A 20,424-nucleotide genomic window follows, 5' to 3' on the forward strand; every position below is an offset into this window, starting at 1 on the left:
AGGTGCTACAGGAGAGTGGGAAGACAATTTGCAAACATTTGTAGAGTTGGTCCAAAAGCAAAATCATGTATGATGGAAGCAAACACAAACACACACACACACAAACACACACACACACACACACACACACACTCAGACACTTCATGATAATACTGTCGCTAAACAGGCTTATTCTTCTAAAATTCAATATTAACCATATTTTGCACACTTAGATCTCACATTTTTTAAACAAAATCAGAGGCTCAGCAAGTAACCTCTGTGGACTGTAAGAACTTTGTGTTCATAATAAATTAGTCTCCTAAATTCAGGATACATTTTCTCTGACTGTGAGTGTGTGTAGGCACAAGTTGCTGTGGGAATCATCCTCAATAGCTCTCGGCATCTTTTTCATGGAGGCAAGGTCTCTCAATGAAACCCAGCGCCTCCTGACTTGGTTAATCTTGCTACCAAGCTTGCTCTATGCCTTCTGAGGCTAGAACTACAGCCTGCCACCATGTGCATTGTCATTACACAGCTTTCTGGGTACCCAAAATCTGGTCCCCATGCTTGTGTCACAAGTGCTTTAAACACTGAGCCATCTCCCCAACCCTAAGTTAAGTATATTTGAATCATAACAGCATGCAGTATCATATGTCAGAACATCCTTCTACCTACTGTGTCTGTGTCTCTGTCTTTCTCTGTCTTTCCCTCTCCCCTCGCCCCCCCCCCGTGTGTGTGTGTGTGCACGCGCGCGCGCGCACACACACACACACACACACACACACACACACACACACATGCGCAATTGGGTACCAGATGTTGACCCCGGCTATTGTTCTCTATTTCTCTCTACTTTAGTTTGGTCTCTCACTGAACCTGGAACTCACCACTTCTGCTAAGCTGGCTGGCCAGTGCGTCTTAGGGATCTTCCCGTCTTCGCCCCCACCAACACTGGCATAACAGACATGTGTTATCATGCCCTGATTTTACGTGGGTGCTGGGGGTCTCACTCAGGTTCCCATGTGTATGGCAAGCACTCTGCCCACTAGGGCATCTTCCCAGCCTGAGTAGGAAGGCGTTTCACCATCTCATTATTTGGTCAGATTCTTGTTGAGTGTGCTGTTTAATAATAATACTCTTTTACATCTAAAAACACAACAAAAGATCAGTTTTGCTCAGAAATGTGTGGGTTTTTAAAAAACATTTACTGACATTAAAGATGTTCACCCAGGCGTAGTACCTCAGACTCATAATCCCAGAACTTGAGAGGTTGAAACAGGAGGACTGTCATGACTTTAGAGCCAACTTGAGTATAGACTGGAAGCTCTAAGTGGCATGATTACATGAATAAATAGTATACCATAAAACTATTTCAATGAGAAAGAAGCATTTACTGAGAAAAAATTCTAGAAAACAATGCTCAGAAGTAGAATAGAAGCTCCTTTCTTATTTTTGTTTTCTATGATGAATCATATCTATTGTAATAAGCAAAACCCAGTTTGACCAAATCAAGTTGCCCGACTCTTCGTAACAGTATTTTATGTGCTTAATGAACTTATGCAACAAGTATTTATTAGTCTCCACTCTGTATCAGGTGCTGTTCCAGGCCCGGGGGATGCAGCAGTGAACAATACAGATAAAAAGCCATGACCCAGTGTAGCTCACCTCTTGGGGAAAGAGTAGAAGCTTATGTGGAACAAAGAACAATGTTCGGACAACCTTTACACTTTACGACAGCAAGATAGACAAAGTACTGTATCATGCCATCTGTGACTAGGCCATTCGAGAAGACAGACGGGATGGTGATGGGGGTACACTAGTGGGAATTTAAAATACACACAAGCATGCTTCTTTAAAGTGATGACTGCAAAAAGACCTCAAAGAGGTGAGCGAGCAGCTGGAGCAGAAACTCAGGCAAGAGCCTTCGGAGTGTGCTTAAGGATCAACAGAAAGGCCAGTCTGACTGGAACAGAAACAGGAACTGGTGGGAGGTGAGACACAGACTAAGGGAGGTGAGACAAGACTGTGCACAGCTTTGGCTCCGACTTGGAGTGAAAGGTAAAGCTATTACATCAGCTGGGCCAGAAGTGACATCATCCAATCTGCACATTAGCTACAGCCAGAATCCTAAGAGCAGACTGAAGCAGGGGGACCAGTGACTGCAATAACCCAGAACACAATGGTGCCTTGGACCCAGGTCAGCACTGAAAGTGAAGAGGAGACACTGTGTGAAGCTGAAACTGTCAGAGTTTGCTAAGAGGAAGGTGTTTGGCCTAGAAAAATGGATGGACAGAGGTGTCCTTAAGTGACAGAAGAAGAGGGTGGTTTGCAATAGGTGGGATGGGAATTTCATAAGCTTGGTTTGCACATAGTAAATTTGAGGTAATATTAACAATGTGAAAGGCTGTTGTGTCCTCTGGACCTAGTCTCACCCATCCAGTGATGTCACTAGAGGACTGTAATTCTGGGTAAAACAGAAGGGGGTGGATACAACACGAGCCTGACAGGGCAATGTTAATGAGAATGACAGAAGCGCCCACTGCTTAACAAAACTAACGTGTTAGTGGGAACTCACACTAGATAGACTCACCAGTCAAATGACATGGGAAGCAGGAGAAGGAGAATTACAAGGAAGAAGAAAGCCAGGTTCATGCGCTGCTGCAGAACAGTCAGCCAAAGATGGTGCTTGACAAACAAGAGGCCCGGCTCCCTTCCCTGACAAGCGACCCAGCGCTGCTCAGAGTCACCAGCAATACAGGCTTGACAGTACCGACGACCTCAACCAGCACGGGAAAGAAAATAGATTAGTCATTTCACAATGGGCACTTCTGATTTACCAGCCATATGAAGAACCAACTACATTTCTAATGACAGAGAATGGAAAATACTAAAGCAGCCAGGCAAATTTCCCAGAACCGAATGATTTGAGTGCTCAGAAGAGAAAATGGGATTTAAGGAAAGCTTGTTCAGCAGCTGGTGCCAGTTTGGGTGATGTTTTCAGTGGCCTAAGGTAAAATGGGGTGTTAGGGGGAACACTAGAAAGATTTTAAAATCAATTTTCTTTTTAAAAATTGTTTGATTTCTAAGGCTGTTTGCCTTTGTTTTTTGTTTTGTTTTGTTTTTTTAAGCATTAGCATATTCTTATATGAAATGGTAGTAAGAAATAACTTTTTTTTTTAATATCTGTTTTGGTTAGAGACATACATAAAGCAACCCTGCAGATATTGCTTTACTTTTGTTTTAAGTTTCCGGGTCTGAGAAATAGAAAGGTCTGGCAAACTGTGACCTATAAGAAAATGCACTTGCTGGCACTGAGCCAGCTGTCCTGCCTGGCTCTCCATGGATGACAGAGCCTGCTGGTGAGCCCAGGCCCAGACCAGTCAGCCATCTTACTTCCCCACTCCCCATCTCTGCGGGGTCCCTCCCCACCTTTCTTCACATTCTTCTAAAGGATCTCAATCAAGTCTTCAGGAGGAATGAAAGAAAGTGAGTTCTCTCAGGAGCATGAGCCAGAAGTGGCGATAACCGTCTGGGAGGCAGTGGCAGGTGGATCACTACCAGTTCAAAGTCAGTCTATTCTATATAGTGAGAGCCAATCACATAGAAAGACCTTGTCTAAAACACTTTTTAAGAGTACGGAGACCTCCAGAGCATGAGAAAACATGGCTCCAGTTGGACTCTCCTGTTCCCCAGTCTTTCACTGGGGACAAGCCAGAGAGCCTCTCAGTCACTGCCCTCTTTTCTTTTCCAAGTGCCCTTTGTGCTATGTGCCCAAAAGGACTGCTATAAAGAAAACTACAGCAGGCATGGTGGTATGCCTTTAATCCTAGCACTTGGGAGGCAGAGGCAGGTGGCTCGCTGTGAGTTTGAGGCAAGCTTGGTCTACAAAGCAAGTCCAGGACAGCCAAGGCTAATATGGAGAAACCCTGTCTCAAGAAACAAAAAGATAAAATAAAATAATAAAAGAAAGAAAACTACAGCTTTCTGGGAAAGTCCCTCTTATTGATAAAAATCGTAAAATTGTTAAGTAAATCTGAAAAACATTAGATGGCATAATTTTATCGATTTATAAGCTCTTATTACAACAGCGAACTGATGTAGGCTTCTAGCTTAGGCTCTAAGAAAGAAAAGGTCAATCTTGTCCTCTCAGAGCCTTCCAGGGCTCAACACGATAGAAGATGCACCTGAAGAGATGTAAAGCACCCAGGCACCCAAGCATCAATTGAGTGGTTCAGATGATCATGTTGGAAGGTATCACTGAAGAGAAAGGAAGAGGCAGCATTTGAGCTGGCCTAAAGTGAGAGGCAAGTGGTGGCTGGGTGGGATGTCTATGATCCACCAAGGGCCATGGGAAAGATGAAGCCATACGTGTACGTCATGGCCAGGTCCCAGAATCAGATGGCCAACCAGGTGTGCTGTCACATTCTGCAGGTAGCTGAACTGTATGTAGAGAGGCTAGTCAGTCTGTTCTGTAGCTGGAAGGCTGTTACCTGGACTAGTCAAGGGATCCAAGGAAGGCAGGATTCCCAATAAGCAAACTAGACAAACAGGTGATGAGAGGCCAGACCCAGGGGGTGATAGGAACAAAAAGTAACGGAAGCATGTGACTTTGAATCTTAAAGCAAAGCTTGTAGACAAAGTTCAGAGTACAGAAAAGTAAGAAAAGATGTGAAATTAAGCGAAATGGACTGGGTTACAGTCTATGGACATGTCAGTGGAAATAAACAGCAGGACAAGCTGGTACTCTCTTCCAGTCACTGTGGACTTGTAGATGGACCATGACTCCCTCCCTGCAGCTACCATCAAGGATCCTGAGAAAAGGGTACCTTCCAACATGCACGGAGTTGCCAGGCAGACTCCATTCAGGTACTCGGACATGAAGAAAGGCAGCAGAGACATTGCCTCTCGCTCCTCTGTTAGGGAGCTAGAGGAAGGCATGGAGACTGCAAGGGTGCAGAAAAGGGAAAACCCAAACAGCTGGGGGATCAAGGTGGTCATGAAGATGAGAAACACAGGAGGAAGTGCAGCCATGTGGCCAGAAGGTCACTTAAACAGGAGCCTACAGAAGTCACAATGTCTTCAAAGAATGCAGTTCCCAGCCAGGGGTCAAGTAAGTTACTGTGCAAAGAGAAAATGGGAGATTTTCTACAAGTTTCAGTAGCCAAAGGAACGCCTGAAGACACAGCTTGGGCAGTGGTGGGAAAAGAGGCTGATCTGCTTTTGTTTTTTGATTATGCGGGTGGAGAAAATTAAAGGGTAAGGTATTTGTTAAATGTGCTAGAAGAATTAGGGCATGTTCTCTGAGGGATTCTTCTGTGTCGCCACTGCAGGGCCACACTGCACACCTGCGGGCTCCTGATGATGCACCCTTTGCAAAGGAAAGCCCACATTCTGTGATGCCTTCAGTCTTCAGGTCCTTCTGTCTCTTCCTCCTTGCTTATGTATTGTCTCCTCCAGACTGTCAGTGCTTACTTAAAAATGGGAGCAGCATCCTGAGCACATACTGTGTTCCAGCACTCCCCCTTATCATTAGACTGTCTCATTTACAGGGGAGACAACCAGCTCTGACAGCTGTTACAAAGGTTAGCCCTAGGGCAGAATGCCTAACTTCAGGGCCTACACAGCCACCTGCACAGGTGCTCTTGCTTTCTGATTTTGTTCCCCTCTTTAGTCTTGGTGGCCCAGATGCAATCTTTAGCTTTGTGGTGACCTGGAATTGCTGCTCCGGGGAAATAGACAGCAAATGCCTGGGAAGCGTGTTGTTCTAGCGCAAGCACTGAGAATCCCCAAGGCGAGACACGTCCAAGTTGACCTAGTGCTGTTTCTACTAGTTCTATAAGCAGCTTCATGGTTTCCCTTTCACAAAACAACCTCCGGTATCCCAACCTGAAATGGGAGCTAAGGCTCTAGTATCTGAGACACATTGTTCTTACCATTTAAGCTTCTGAATCCAGGGCTAGCAATCTCAAATGCCTACAAATCCAGGAACTACTATGAATGAATAAGACGGGCTGGGATTAAGAAATAGGACAGGAATTATCATATCTTCCAGGAGATGCTGGGCTTGAACAGCCAATAGGAGGAGCAGAAACTACAGCAAAGCAGGTTGTTGCTACATAAAAATGAGGGAAGCCCTGTGCAATGAGAGCTTCAGAATTTCAAAGAGAAGCTGAATCTGTATATGTACAAAAATTCTTATTTTTATTTTATTTATTTATTATTTGCTTGCTTATGCGGTGTGACTGTGTATGGTATGTGTGCATGTATGTATGTGATTATGGGTGTACCATGGCATAAAGGTCATAGGACAAACTTGGGTGTCAGTTTTCACCTTTCCCCCTTTTTTGGGGGATGATGACAAGGGCTCCTTTTTATTATTTTCCCCCATCATATGCCAGGCTCCTGGCCTGTGAGCTTTCAAGGATTTTTCAGCTCTGCTTTTCACCTTCCCTAGGAGTTTCTGGATTATAAAAGCACAATATCATGCCCAACTTGTGTGTATCTGTCCGTGCGCGCATGTATACAAGTACATGTGTGCATGTGTGTGTATTATGTGGGCAACGCCTACTTTCAAAATGTAATTTAGAGCTTAGTAGTAGCCATCCCTGTAAAGCCAAACAAAACAAATCTTTTGGCCATGTTTAGCCTCGAGGCACCTCTTGTTTGGTACCTCTGATTTGCCCCCATTCTCCAGCCCTCAGTTAGGTTGAGCATGTAGGAAGTTTTTCCTCATGTCCCTCCAAAACATGTCTCTTAACGGCTACTGATCCTATGCTTCCTGACACTGCAGAGATTTCCCAGAGTTCTTCACACACCTTCATGTGTGGACACGATAAATAACTCTTCTAACAAAAAGTTAACAAGGCCTTGAGCTAATTCGGCAGGGTCACCATCTGGGAGTCATCAGAAACAGAGAACTGTCAGCACTGTAAACATTTTAGGCTTCATGGAAGACACTGACTCTTTCTAAACTAATCGGTGCTGCCAGTCAAGATTTGCAGCAGAGATTCAAGAACGAGACATCCATTTAACAACAATAACAAAAACAGTGAGGGTGAAAACCGTACAGTCATAATAACAAGGGGCCTAAAAGCAAACTGTGACTTCCCTAATAAGGCAGAGACCGAAGTTGGCTCCCTGGCGGTCAAGCGCCAATACGATTAATCAGTCTGTTTCCAGTTTTCTTGCGACAGCAATATTAACAGTTTGCTTTACTCTGTTTATACGGTGCTGACAGGTCTTCGGCATGTTGGGCCTACTTGCTGGTGATTAATGACCACTCTCATTCTGAGGTAAAACCAGGCAGGAAGAAAATGCCTTTATGAGTAGTTCGGAACCCCATTCTCTGCTATTTTTGTTGTGGTTTCCCCACTGCCCATCGGCACCTCCCACTGTGTGATGGTATTCACTCTCCCCTAACTGGTTCAGTTCCCTTTCTCTGCTCTGAGATGCTCTGCCCTCTGTTCAAAGAGGAAACCTAAAATGCACACTGTGAACGAGCTTGGAATCTTGAAAGGGACTGCTGGCTCACTTTGTTCTTAAGGAGAAAAAAAAATCATATTTCTATAAAAATGAAACACGTGTGAAGTGACTCTGGAAATGAGAATTTTAGCTTAATTTTGAGTAGGTAATACTCCACTTTCATATTGAAACTGTGTTCAGAGTTGGAATGTATACAGGTTGCTGCAGGAAGTATCGTTGCCTAGGAAGGTTTATTGCATTAAACAGTCATATTTCAACAGAGGTCAAAACGATTAGAAATAATATAAAAGGACTCACCCATCCACATAGTTTGACTTATGGAAAGAAGTCTGTAAGAGTACTGCTACTCATCACTAGTGTACTTGTCTTTCTTTCCTTCTAGCTCACTCTGTGCGCATGTGTTTGTGTACACGCATTTGTGCCACGGGATCCATGTGGAAGTCTAAGGACAAGTTTGTAGGCGCTGGCTCTCTACCATGTGGGTTCTGGGGATCAAACTCAGGTTATCGGACTTGGAAGCAAGTGTCTTTACCCATCTGGCCACTCTTTCTCTCTTTCTCTCTCTCTTTCTTTCTTCCTTCCTTTCTTTCCTTCTCTCTTTCTCTCCTTTCTTTCTTTCTTTCTCTCTTTCTGTTTCGACAGGGACTTGCAACAGAAGCCCTGGCTAACCTTGCACTCTACGCAGCACAGAATGGCTCTGAATTTGCACTCTTCTTACCTTAGCCTCAGAACTGTAGGGATTACAGGTTTGTGCCACGTCACCCAGTCACTAATTATACTTTATTTATTTTTATTGTACTTTATTTTATTGTAACAGGATCTCCGGTAGTCCAGACTAGCCGATGATAACCTTCAATTCCTGACTCTCACCTAAGTCCTGAGGTTCGGGCATGTTCTATATATATCCCCAACGCCATCTTAACACGCCTAAGTGCAAGGAATCGAAGAAACGAAAACTAAGCAGAAAGAATGGGCTTCTTGTAAGGTTTGCTAGGAAACGGTATCTCATTGCTTGCACTCAGGATGAGACTGGCACACGCGGACACCCGGTAGCTTCCTACAACCCTTCCCTGGGCGCTTCTCTCCTCATACTGCAACAGACTGCATTAGTTCTGGCAGGGAAGACATCAGAGGTGGCTTTTACGTCAGCCACTTTATCAACGGTTTTTGCAGTCAGATGTAAGTACAATCTGATAGGAGAGCATTATTAATAACAATAGAACTATGGACTGAGCGCCTGCTGTGGACCAGCACTGTTGTGAATGCTTCAGTTATGCAATCACACTTCACTCCCACTGCTGGGACTGTACTGCCTGGGACAACAGTCTCTGAGGGAAGTAGGGGGTAGGAGAGAAGGTGGGACAACATACTTGGCTACATTTCGGCAGACTTTGACCCTCATGTGTGCACTTTAATAATGCATCTAATGTAAAAGTTTGACTGGAGAGGGAAAGTGATATTAGCTAGACTAATACAAAGGTACTGTAACCATTCTAGGAGAGGAAAGAGTTAACAGTTACCTCAGAAACTGTAGTAGACATTTTTAAATGTAGCAAAATTGGAGTTCAGAAAGAAAAGTTTTCAAAACAAATTTAAGTAGGAAAGAAAACAGGCTTAAGTAAAGAACAGTACTGCATGCACTAGGGTAGCCTGGCCTTCCCCAGAGAGATGCCTGCCTGAGTATTTTGACTGGTTTGATCAGTTATTTTGCTAGTTTATTCATTCCAACCCTGGGAAGGTCTGGATAGATGGGTTAGCCATCGTGGTAGGAGACAAACAGGGAAGCAAGGAAAAAGTAACTGAAGATGTCTTCCTCACCCGCCGCTGACTGCTCTTATTCACTGCTCAGGGGTCTCAACTGATACTTAAGACCCATCCGTGTTTCTTTTCTCTCCTGGCTCTGTCCATCAAGCACTCAAAACTGTATGCATTGCTCTATGTAACGGCCTTAGCAAGCCCAGAAGAAAGAAATGAACGGAAAGGTAAAGGCTTGCTGCCTTCATTCTCATGGTTTTGGAAATAGCCTCTCAAGGCGTCTGTCCTGAGATTCCACTTCTCTCTTGGTGGTCTGGCTATAAGGCACAGCACATAGTGGCAAGCCATCAGGCCGCTGGAGCGGAGACTGTTACTCATCCGTGAGAGGAGGGGCCATCCACTTAACTTCCAAATGCACGCCCTATTTGGAATACTTTGACCAAAGCTAAACATTATCATGGAAAGGTATCTAATAGGATTCCCAAGGGTGGATTTTTCATTTCATCCACAAATACAGACACAAGAAACACCAGCTGTGAGCATATCCAAAAAGTACTGAAGTAGCAAATAAAAATATTTTGAGGGCTTAAAAATATAGTTTCTATCTAATTCAGTTGCTAAATGAATTGGAGACACAGAATTCTACTGTCTTCCAAAGACAGTCCTGAGCATTTTTTTTCAATGCATTTGTTTTTAATTGATGTGTATGTACTGGTGTTTTGCCTGCATGCATGTATGTACATTACGTGTATATACTGCCCACCTGAAGAGGGTGTAGGATCCCCTGGAACTGGGATTATAGACAGTTGTCAACTGTCATATTGGGTGCCGGTAGCCACACCCTCTGGAATACAAGAAAGTGCTTTGCCTGCTCAGGCATCTTTCCAGCCCCCCAGGAAAGCTCTGAGCTGTTAAAGTAACGATCTGCCTCCACTATATGGGAACAGCTGTGTAACCGATGAGACCTGTTTCATAAAAGCTCGCCCGCACAGCACGCACCCTTCACTACCCACATTTAGTTCTCTCTAAAATGCTTTCTACAGACACCTGGGCTCATGTCTGTTTCTTTGGATCTTACTGAATTTTAAACTACAAACTCTATCATTTTGATTCTTTCCAAAGGCTCTTATGCAGGTGGGCTTACTTCCAAGAGTATTTACTATAATTAATGTACACTGCTGGTCGTTTTTATTAAAATAAAAAAATCAAAAGGTATTTTAGGGACTTATGCATGCCATCAACAATTATTTCAAGTATAAACTGGTTCATATATGCCAAGGGTGAGAATTTAAGTGCTCATAAAATACAACTGTAAAAGAAAGAATTTTATGAGAGCAAGCACATTTTAACTTCATTTTAAGCATGTCAGTTTAGTTTGGCCTCGTGTGTCCTATGAACTATGGGCTGACTCAGTTACAGGAAAGAGAGCATCTTGTACCAAGTGCAAAGTGAAGGGCAGAAGCCTAGAATGCACATTTTAATGCCACATTTTTCTGCCTACAAAACTTATGAAGTCTGTGTGGGTTTTTGTTTTTTTGTTTTTCATTAAAGTGCTTTTTAGCTGTGAAACACTTCAGGCCTGCTCATGCTTACATATGATAAACCTGGAAAAGCTCTGAAACCTGCCTATATGGCCTGTGAAAGCCCCGCTGGGTTATAGCCTTAGCCTGACACGGTGGAAGGGAAGGCCTTACTGCCCTGAGCACTCATTCACAGCCTCAAAGCCTTGAGTTAGGCTGAGCAGTGCTGTTCATTTTTGCTTGGTTCAGTTGACTGAGGTCAAAGGAGAAAGTGAACGGAGCCAGGGGCAGAGGTGATCGGGTGGCAGAGGGAGACACAGACTTGGAAAAGGGCTGCCTTGGAAAGAAGCTCACGGGGTTGGCATTCAATGACTTACCTGCGGCGCAGATCCTCTGCCACTGCTGCCCGGCAGCTGAACAAATAGGCTCGGAGTGACTTCAAGCGCTGCCGCAGGCGCACAGCGGTGGCCAGCGGCTCGGCATGGAGGTACAGCATCGGGTTCTCCTGCTGGATGTCGATCAGAGGCTCTTCGTACACATACTCCAGAAACTCCTTAGCCTGCTTGGACACCTGCAAAACAAGCTTTGGCCGTCAGCGCTGGCTAGCCACCCAGCTTTCCATACCTCCCTGCTCTGCCCAAGAACTCACCTTAGACAAAGTACTAGTATTTCTGTACACTGCTAAGTGAAAGGCCCACAGAGGAACTAAACACAGTGCAGTGTCTTTTGTCACCTTCCAGAAGCTCAACTGGCAAATGTGGAAGGAAATCATTAACTGCACAGGTCAACTGTGTTAGTAATTACATAAGCCTATACCTGTGATGGCAGAAACCCCACAGACCCATCACACCAGTGTCATGTTTCTGCTTTGCTTGGCTTCGTATATCCTACTTTAGTGAACTAACATGTGACCAAGGCGGAAACCTGATGAAGGGTATTCAAATGCCTCCTAGCTATATATTCCATTTTGTGCAGCTCTGGGATTATTTTAAGCAATTGTGTGTGTGGTGGTGGTGGTGGTGGTGGGACACAGTCTTTAAAAACTGCGCACACATGCACGTACGCACACATGTGGATATATTCCACAATACTTTTTAAAAAGTATTTTTTAAAACAGGAAAGGAACTACACATATTGTGAAATATTAATAGAAACATTACAATGAATAAATGGGTATCCTCAAGAAAAGGAAGAAAAGGTGAGAGGGAGGGAGGGAGGGAGAATATTACATGGAAAATAAATTAACTAAATAGAAACAACTCAAAAAGGAGATGCCCTTGGTACAATGCTGGGAATGTGGGCTGCCTGTTGTCAATATATCCATCCAACTCTCTGATCTTTATGAGATGCTTTTTAAATTGCATTGTTCAAAGTAAAGGTAAGTAGAGCATTGAAAATACAGTGTAGCAGAGAAAGGGAGAGAAACGTTAATAACACAGCACATGATCTCATGTGGGCAACTGGACTCTCTCCATGCCAGTCGGCTAAAACTCGGTGTAAGCTGCCCACGGACATACAGAGTTGCTTCAGCCTCTACTTGTGGAAGGTAAACGTCTCCTCAAGTTCCCACTAACCCTCTCCAGAAGCAAGGCTGGGATCCAGTACTAAAACAAACAACTTTGTTCATTAAAAAGAAAACTGGAAATCCACTATGCTTTACATTCCACAGCAGAAGTTTACTAATGAAAAAAGAGCAAGCAAGCCCTACCCTCAAGAGGCAATTTAGTAAAAAAGATAAAGACTCAAAACAAAAACCACATGCCATCACTAGATCCAGGGTATAGGGAGGGGGCTGGCTCACAGGCAACTTAAAGGGCGGGGAACCACCTTTCCTGGGGAAGGGACAAGCAGCCAGGTCGACCTGGTGAAGCAAGGGAAGTATGAGAAGGAAACGACAGGATGACAAAAATCACAAAGTCCCTCAGCATACGAGAGTGCAATTATTAGATGTGGGGCAATTATTTACTAATTAAAAGTAAACTTCATATGTACAATATGTACAAACTTCAGCATCACTGTCTTCTTAAAGTGGAATGCTCACATTTAAGTTTACATTTCTTATAGGGCTATAAAAGTACATCACTTCTTAAAGTATGTGTGGTGTGTGTGTGTCTGGTGTGAATATGTATGTGTAGTGTGAGTGTGTGTGTGCAGGTATGTGGTGTGTATACTTGGTGTGAGTGTGTATGTGGAGTGTGACTGTGTGTATGTGGAGTGTGTGTGTGTGCATGTGTATGTGCAGTGTGAGTGTGTGTATGTGGAGTGTGTGTGTGTGCATGTGTGTGGTGTATTTGGTGTGAGTGTGTATGTGCAGTGTGACTGTGTGTATGTGGAGTGTGTGTGTGTGCATGTGTGTGGTGTATTTGGTGTGAGTGTGTATGTGCAGTGTGAGTGTGTGTATGTGGAGTGTGTGTGTGTGTGCATGTGTGTGGTGTATTTGGTGTGAGTGTGTATGTGCAGTGTGACTGTGTGTATGTGGAGTGTGTGTGTGTGCATGTGTGTGGTGTATTTGGTGTGAGTGTGTATGTGCAGTGTGAGTGTGTGTATATGTGTGGTGTGAGTGTATGTGTGTGTTGATAAGCAATTATTTCTGAGATATCTGTTGTGTGGTCTGACCCTATGATATCATGCAGGGAGTGACAAAGTTAAAGGAATTGAAGAGATTAAAAATCCAGGTTACAAAGCAGCCCCCAGAATTAGCCAAGACCGTCAGCTGCTTTGCTAGATCAGAAACAAGGTACCAGAGTACAGTAGCCTCTACTCCCATCTGTGAAACAAAGACATGAGGCCATGCCAGACAGCACAGCAGGCCAGGCTTTCTGTGAAGAGCAGAGCAGCCATGGCCCTGCCCTCAGGCACCTCCCAGTCCCAGCTCCATGTAGAAAAACACAACTGAGTTGCATGTTCTATTTACTGTGTTCAACTATCTGCTGCACTTAAATATTTTTAATGAGGAGAAAAGCCTGATGGTGTCCAGGAAAGTGAAGTACAATCCACTTGAAACTGTTGCTAAAAAATGATGTATTGTACAATTCAATTAGTCTTCCTGGGTGCACAGAGCAGTGTTTATACTGAGTCAGGGGCCTGCGGAATTAGGCTAACAATGCTACCTTTTAGTAGGTGAACAGGAGGACAAAGGGCACTGGCCAGTCTCCCAGGCCTTAAAAGGCTTCTCTCTTCAGGTGCTACTTAAACCCAAAAGCAAAAGGGGGAAAAAAATCTTTTACAGGGACAGTAAAAGCAGGGGACTAATAGGACAGCAGCTACTGATAGAGGCATTCACAAACTAAGTGAGAAAAAAAGAAAAACAGAGTTGGCCTCAGTAACGTGCAAGGCATTGTCTTCCCACTTTATTAACCAGCCTTTCTCCCACAGAGGGCATCACTGCTGTGGTGCCTGGGGTGTGAACACATCCCTGGCTGCTGCAGCCATTTCTGGCAACAAGGCTGAGTTCATGATATGTCTTCACAGTCGGGATTCCTTTGATTCCACTCCACTCACAAAGACCAGTGCAGTAGTTTTTAGAAACTGTGGTACATATACACTATGGAATACTACTCAGCTATTAAAAACAAGGAATTCCCGAAATTTGTGGATAAATGGATTGAGCTAGAAATGATCATAATGAGTGAGTTAACCCAGAAGCAGAAAGAATCAAATGGTATATACTCACTTATATCTGCATACTAGCCCAAGGGGCATGTCCCACAAAAGCCTTCACTTACCAGGAAACTGGGACAGAGGGGAAGGCATCCTATTGGGACTCTAAATGAGAGACGCATGGGAGAACAGCAAAATAAAAGGATACAGAGGGTCCTAGAAATCTACAAGTAGAACAATATGATAGGCAGATCTGGGCCCAGGGGTCCCGCTCAAACTAAGGCACCAGCCAAGGACAATACAGGAGGTAAACTTTAAACCCCTTCCCAGATCTAGCCAATGGTCAGAATATTCTCCACAGTTGAGTGGAGAGTGTGATACGACTTTCTCACGTACTCTGGTGCCTCACATTTGACCATGTCCCCTGGAGGGGGAGACCTGGTGGCACTCAGAGGAAGGACAGCAAGTAGCCAAGAAGAGACTTGATACCCTATGAGAATATATAGGGGGAGGTAATCCCCCTCAGGAACAGTCATAGGGGAGGGGAATAATGGGAAAATGGGGGGGGGGGGGGGAGGAATGGTAGGATACAAGGGATGGGATAAACATTGAGATGTAACAAGAATAAATTAATAAAAATAAATAGATAAATAAAGTTATTTTTCAGTTCCAAAAAAAAAAAAAAAAAAAAAAAAAAGAAAAACTTGCAATTTTGCATGAAATGCTAGTTTTGCAAAACGGGGCTTTATAATTAATTCACCCTTTTCTGGTTCCCCCAAAGTTCCCTCCCTCTGTTGGTAAGACAATTTAACACCATACTATCACTAGAAAAACCAAAGCACTTTCCAAAAAGAAAAACTTTTAAATGAATAGTAGCCTAAGGAAGAAGCTACACTCTTGCTTAATCCAAGGGAAGAAGTCAATGGTATTCTTGGGTGAAAGTTTCTTTCCTGCTAATCTAAACATAGGAGTCACATGTTAACACCAGGTGTGTCCCAATAAATAGCTGAGCTACAGTCCTTGTAAACCAAATTATGAAAAACAAAAATGCTGGAGTGTTTTTTATTTGTATTTACTATTGTTGTTTGGATGTGTAGAACTGGCTGATTGGCGGGGTCAGGCAAAATTTTCATGCCATGTTCTGCCTGTGAAGGTTAGAGGACAGCTTTCAGGCACTGGAATCTCTCACTGTTGGTCCGGGGGATTTTACTGTGTAGTATGTACTAGCCTAGACTAGCCCAGAGCACTGGGATTAGAGCTATGCACCACTATACCTGTTTCATTGTTCTTGCGGTGATCGAACAGAATGGGTTATGCCACAGGAACACAATGTCGTAACTGTGTGTGCTTCGGAGTGTGAGCTGACTCTGTCTTCACAACCCTGTAGTGTGCATGACTTATGAGGGAAGATGCCCAAGTAGAAGCACGACCCCTCCTTGTCACAATAAGGAGACTTGGAGAAGACAGCACAGTCACATTGAAGTCAGCTACAAACTAACACTGACAAATCTGTGACTGCACACGCGCACTTACCAATAAGCACACGCTATCTGAACACTAAGTATAATCACTGCAGATGTGAACACAGCACGGGCTTTGTCACAACGGCAACAACTACCTAAAATCAGAATTATTGCCGGGCAGTGGTGGTGCACGCCTTTAATCCCAGCACTCGGGAGGCAGAAGCAGGTGGATTGCTGTGAGTTTGAGGCCAGCCTGGTCTACAAAGTGATTCCAGGACAGCCAAGGCTACACAGAGAAACCCTGGTGCACCCCCACCCCCGCCCACCCCAAAAAGATCAGAATTATTGGATGTTGCTCAGGTTTGCATAATGCTAAGGTTTCTGGAATACTGTTCTGGCATGTTCACCCACCAAACAGCCCTGGGTAAAGAAGTAATGGGCACAGGAAGTAAACAGTCAACCACAGACGCAATCTGAAAATGAGGTAGGGGTGGTAGGGACCCTGTTTCCCTAAAGTAAGGAAGGCTGAAGAAAACACAGGAGGACATGAATATGCATAACCAGGAAGGGCAAAGATAATCTAGTCAATTTTCCTAAATCTATGGTCCCAGGATTACTAGTCCCATAGAAAGGATTCCCTCAGTATTAGGAAAATAAGCTGCAGAGCAGTTTCTTGGTGACTCAAAATGAAACATGTTCTCATCTTCAAACTCTGAGACACGTGGTAGAGAAACCTGGTTGGGTTGGGTTAAGAATGTCGGTCAGCACCAATCAAGGACAAAGCATGCAGAGAACCAAGACCCTCTGTTCAGATGGGGCTGATGGACTGCCGACCCTCCACGTGGGGGTGGGGGTAGGGGCTGCTGCCGAACCTCTGACATGTACTCTGGTGCCCATGATTTGGTCACTGCTCCTTGGCAAGATGGCCAACCTGATGAGACCTAATAGGCTGTCGCCAGACAGTTGAGGTAGCATCCCCCACACCCGCCCCAGAGGTCAAGGGGAGGGGAACAGGCAGAAGAGGGAGGAAGGGTAGGAATGGGAAGATAAGAGCAAGGGGATAACAATCAGGATGAAATGTGAATAAATTATAATAAATACAATATACATTTTTAAAAAAGACTGTTGCTCAGTAGTAACGACGAGGAGGACAGGAAGAAAGGGGAAGACAGGGAAGAAGAGGAGAGAGAGGAAAAGGAGCACCTGCTCCCCCCCCATCTGCTTCTCAAGTCTGCAGGACAGCTTTGTGGGGCCCAGGCCTGCTGTGCACAGAAGAGCGGGGCAAAGGCTGTGCTGCGCCCCACTCATCCACTGGACACAGAGCATGCTTCTCTGACGTCACTGTCCCCTCCTACCAAGCTGTGAACTCACTGTCTCTTTCTAATCCTCACCAAGATGGCCTGGTGATGGCCTTCCTATAGAGCCCTACTAACAACGCCAAATTTGTGAGAAGTCCACAAAATCCACTTTGAAAAACAGTGAATTAATCCATTTTCTGTATTTAATCAAGTCCAAAGATCACAAATGACTTATTTATGGTCCTGATATGGCGGAGTGGAGCCAGGAGTCAGAACTCTGGATACCCTGCTCTGTGCTCTGCAATCACAGTTCCTTCAGTTTTTAATTACTCTGCCATAACTTATCTGCTCACTGCTCTATAAAAGAAATGCTCCCTGTCCCTCCTCCATCTTTCTATCCTGTCAGAAGGCAGGTAGGCTGCAAACAGAGACTATAATGCAATTAGGCAGCACTGGCATGTAGGTTTACATTTGAGTTTAATTCTAAAACAATGATGAGTGTGTGTAAGTCTCTCATATCCCAAGTCATGTTTGAATCTCTTAGTTTGGTGTCTTGCCCCTCCACTGACATACATAAAGCACTCACGAGGGCAGGAACCACATGCATTCCCTCTGAGCCACACTTAAGACACAATTTAACAGTTTGGTCTTATTTCTAAGTTCATAACACATTTAGAGTCAATAATAAAGAAAGAGGAAAGGCAGCTAGAGGCAACAGAGCTTGTCTCGAATGCCTCTCAAGATGGAGAGGTAGGCTTGTGTGACATGGAAAACCCTGGCTACATGGAATGTGAATAGTCAAGCTAGGACACACACAACATTTTTTAAAGTACAACTATGGGGAAACAGTAGCAAAGTGAGTGTTCTGAATCATGCTGGACTGGTTTGACTAGGGAGCAGAGAAGTTAGCTTCAGAGAGAATTTCATTAGAAAATGGCTACAGAATTTAAGGGTAGGGTTAACTCCTTCTCACCCATGGAGCCCAGTTTAGCCTATAGCACAGGTACCAGAAATGGATGCAGTCCTGCCTTTGAAAGTAATTATGATTGTTAATACTCCAGAGGGCAACCAGGAAATGCTTAAGATGACAGTTTTACTCTGTTCTGCGAAACCATTTTTTCAACGGGTAGCCAGGCAGTCACGTACTTGCTATTAAGGATACTAGGCAGATCTAACAGAACGATGTCTGGATTTAGAAACTGATAGGTCTAAATTGATCCTCACAATTAGGAGCATTAAGCTAATTCCTGGTATCTGAGCAAAAACAGACAGACGCTGGACTAAATGGAATATAGTTTCTCGGTGCCAGTGACAGATGATCCTGATACAATCGGCTGGCTGTATTCCTGCAGTAAAATTGTCCCTGGTTCACTGAGAATGTGGGAGGCAGAGATCTGACTCCCCATGTGCATCGTGAATGAAATGAGTGTACCTAATTAACATCCTCAATTAGCTACCTATTCCCCCAAACCAAGTCTAGTTATTTAAGGACTACCAGAACATGGCCTGTCTTACAGAAAGGCCCCAGGCTTCAGTACCAGCTAGCAGTAGTCTGCAAAGCTCCCTGTGAACAGAGTCATGCCTTCAGGGACTGTGCCTGTCTTGGCCATTTGCTGTCAGTGTCTCCTCTTTGCTTTTGCTCCATCGGCTGGTATGCATTCTGCTGGCAGGTGTTGGTAGCCCCAGCTCTCAGCAGACCACATGGCCAGGACTACCTCACTCACTTGCTCGGTGTTAGCTGTCAAAGCTCTGCTCCAAGCACATTACTATAAAGTGAATTCAGCCAGCCTGTCTCTCTAAATATGTTTTTATCTCATACACACACGAATAATATATTTATAGTCTATATTGGGAGTGTCAAGTACAAGATGCAGAAGGCTGCCATGATAACTGTCTAGAGAGGAAGGGAGGAATTAGGGGAGGAAATAAGGTTCAAAGGCAGGGTGTAGGATTTGCTGGGCTAGGTGAGGGCAAGAGAAAGCCAGGAGGTGTGAAACAGGCTGGCAGGATAGGGATTAGAAAGGATAGGTGTGATTTTAATGAAGAAACTAGTCAGGGTAGATGGAGATGAAGAAGCCAGAGAAGTGGACAGGGACAAGAGATCACAAAGGGAACAATACTATTCTGTAGACAATCATGGTGAAGTCTGGCCCTAACTGAGCACTTACAATGCACTGGACACTGTGCTAGGTCCTTCTGTGACTCATTCAAGAAAATAGCAGCCTTATGGCATAGGTGCTATTATCAGCTTTATTGTAAGATGAAAAAAATAAGACAAGGACTGAGTAAGAAACTCAGCTGAGGCAACGTTAGGGCCAGGAGAAGTGAGCAGGAAGGCAAGGAGCACCACTAGAAGGTCGGCAGCTTTCTGCTCTGCTGAGGCCATGTGTGTAGTGGGGCCAAGAGCACGACCTCAAATTAAAATTAAGTCTTGGTTCTTGGGTGGCTGGGACACCTGTGGTAGAGGGAGTAATCCAGCAATGGAGACTGTGGGACCATTCATATGAGTGTTTACATGTGACTGTGATATTTACAACCGTAATTGCATGTAGTGTGCATCTGGTGAGTGTGATGAAGACCTTGCAGAGTGTGCTGAGTCTGAAGTGCCCATGGGATGGGCTTTATTCTCAGTAACTCAGCAGCCACTGCTGCCACCAACGGTTCTAAGCCACATGTCCTGCCTCAGCTCTCCTTTACAGAGAAAACACACAACCAACAACTAGTTATATAAGTGTCCTGCTGATGGGAATAATAACTTCCATTCAATAAGTACTTATCACACCATTTCTGATAATTTTTGGTTGTGAGTCTAGCCTTTAAAGGCTAAGCCATCTCTCCAGCCCTCATCACACCATTTCTACTGCTTTTCTTTTTAACTTAAAATGTTTTCATTGTTTGTGTAAGGATGGAAGAGTGTACACATGGGCGTTGAGGCGTCTATCTAGAAAAGGGTGTCGTGTCCGCTGAAGCTGGAGTTGCAGGCAGTTGTAGGCTGTCTGATTTGGGTGTTGGGAATGGAATTCAGGTCCTCAGCTAGAAGAGTAAATGCTCAGTGGTTCACCGAGCCATCTATCTAGCCCTCAAATGAGAGGATGGCATCCCCGAGAGAGCTCAAACCACCATTAACAACCTACTCCATACAACTCTCAACTATAAACGTGTGAGTTACCAAACGCACAATGTTTATTTGGCGTGCACTGGGCACCATTCTTGTTTCTGTATGTATTTTAGCTACTCAATCAACATTAACTCCTTTAAGATAACATTAACCTCATTTTATAAACAGGAAAACTAAAACACTGAGAGTCTAAATAACCCAGTCACTAA

General features: G+C 44.3%; 1 protein-coding gene across 1 annotated transcript in view; it reads right to left on the reverse strand.

Annotated features, from left to right (window-relative positions):
• The window catches only part of Plekhm3 (pleckstrin homology domain containing M3), a 135,099-nt gene that overhangs the window by 70,788 nt on the left and 43,887 nt on the right, over positions 1–20,424 (reverse strand). The window contains exon 4 of the mRNA XM_051153950.1: positions 11,114–11,307. Coding sequence (XP_051009907.1) covers positions 11,114–11,307 — 194 coding nt within the window. The remainder of the gene's footprint in view (positions 1–11,113; positions 11,308–20,424) is intronic.

This window comes from Acomys russatus, chromosome 12 (assembly GCF_903995435.1).
Source record: "Acomys russatus chromosome 12, mAcoRus1.1, whole genome shotgun sequence".
NCBI classification, from domain to species: Eukaryota; Metazoa; Chordata; class Mammalia; order Rodentia; family Muridae; genus Acomys; species Acomys russatus.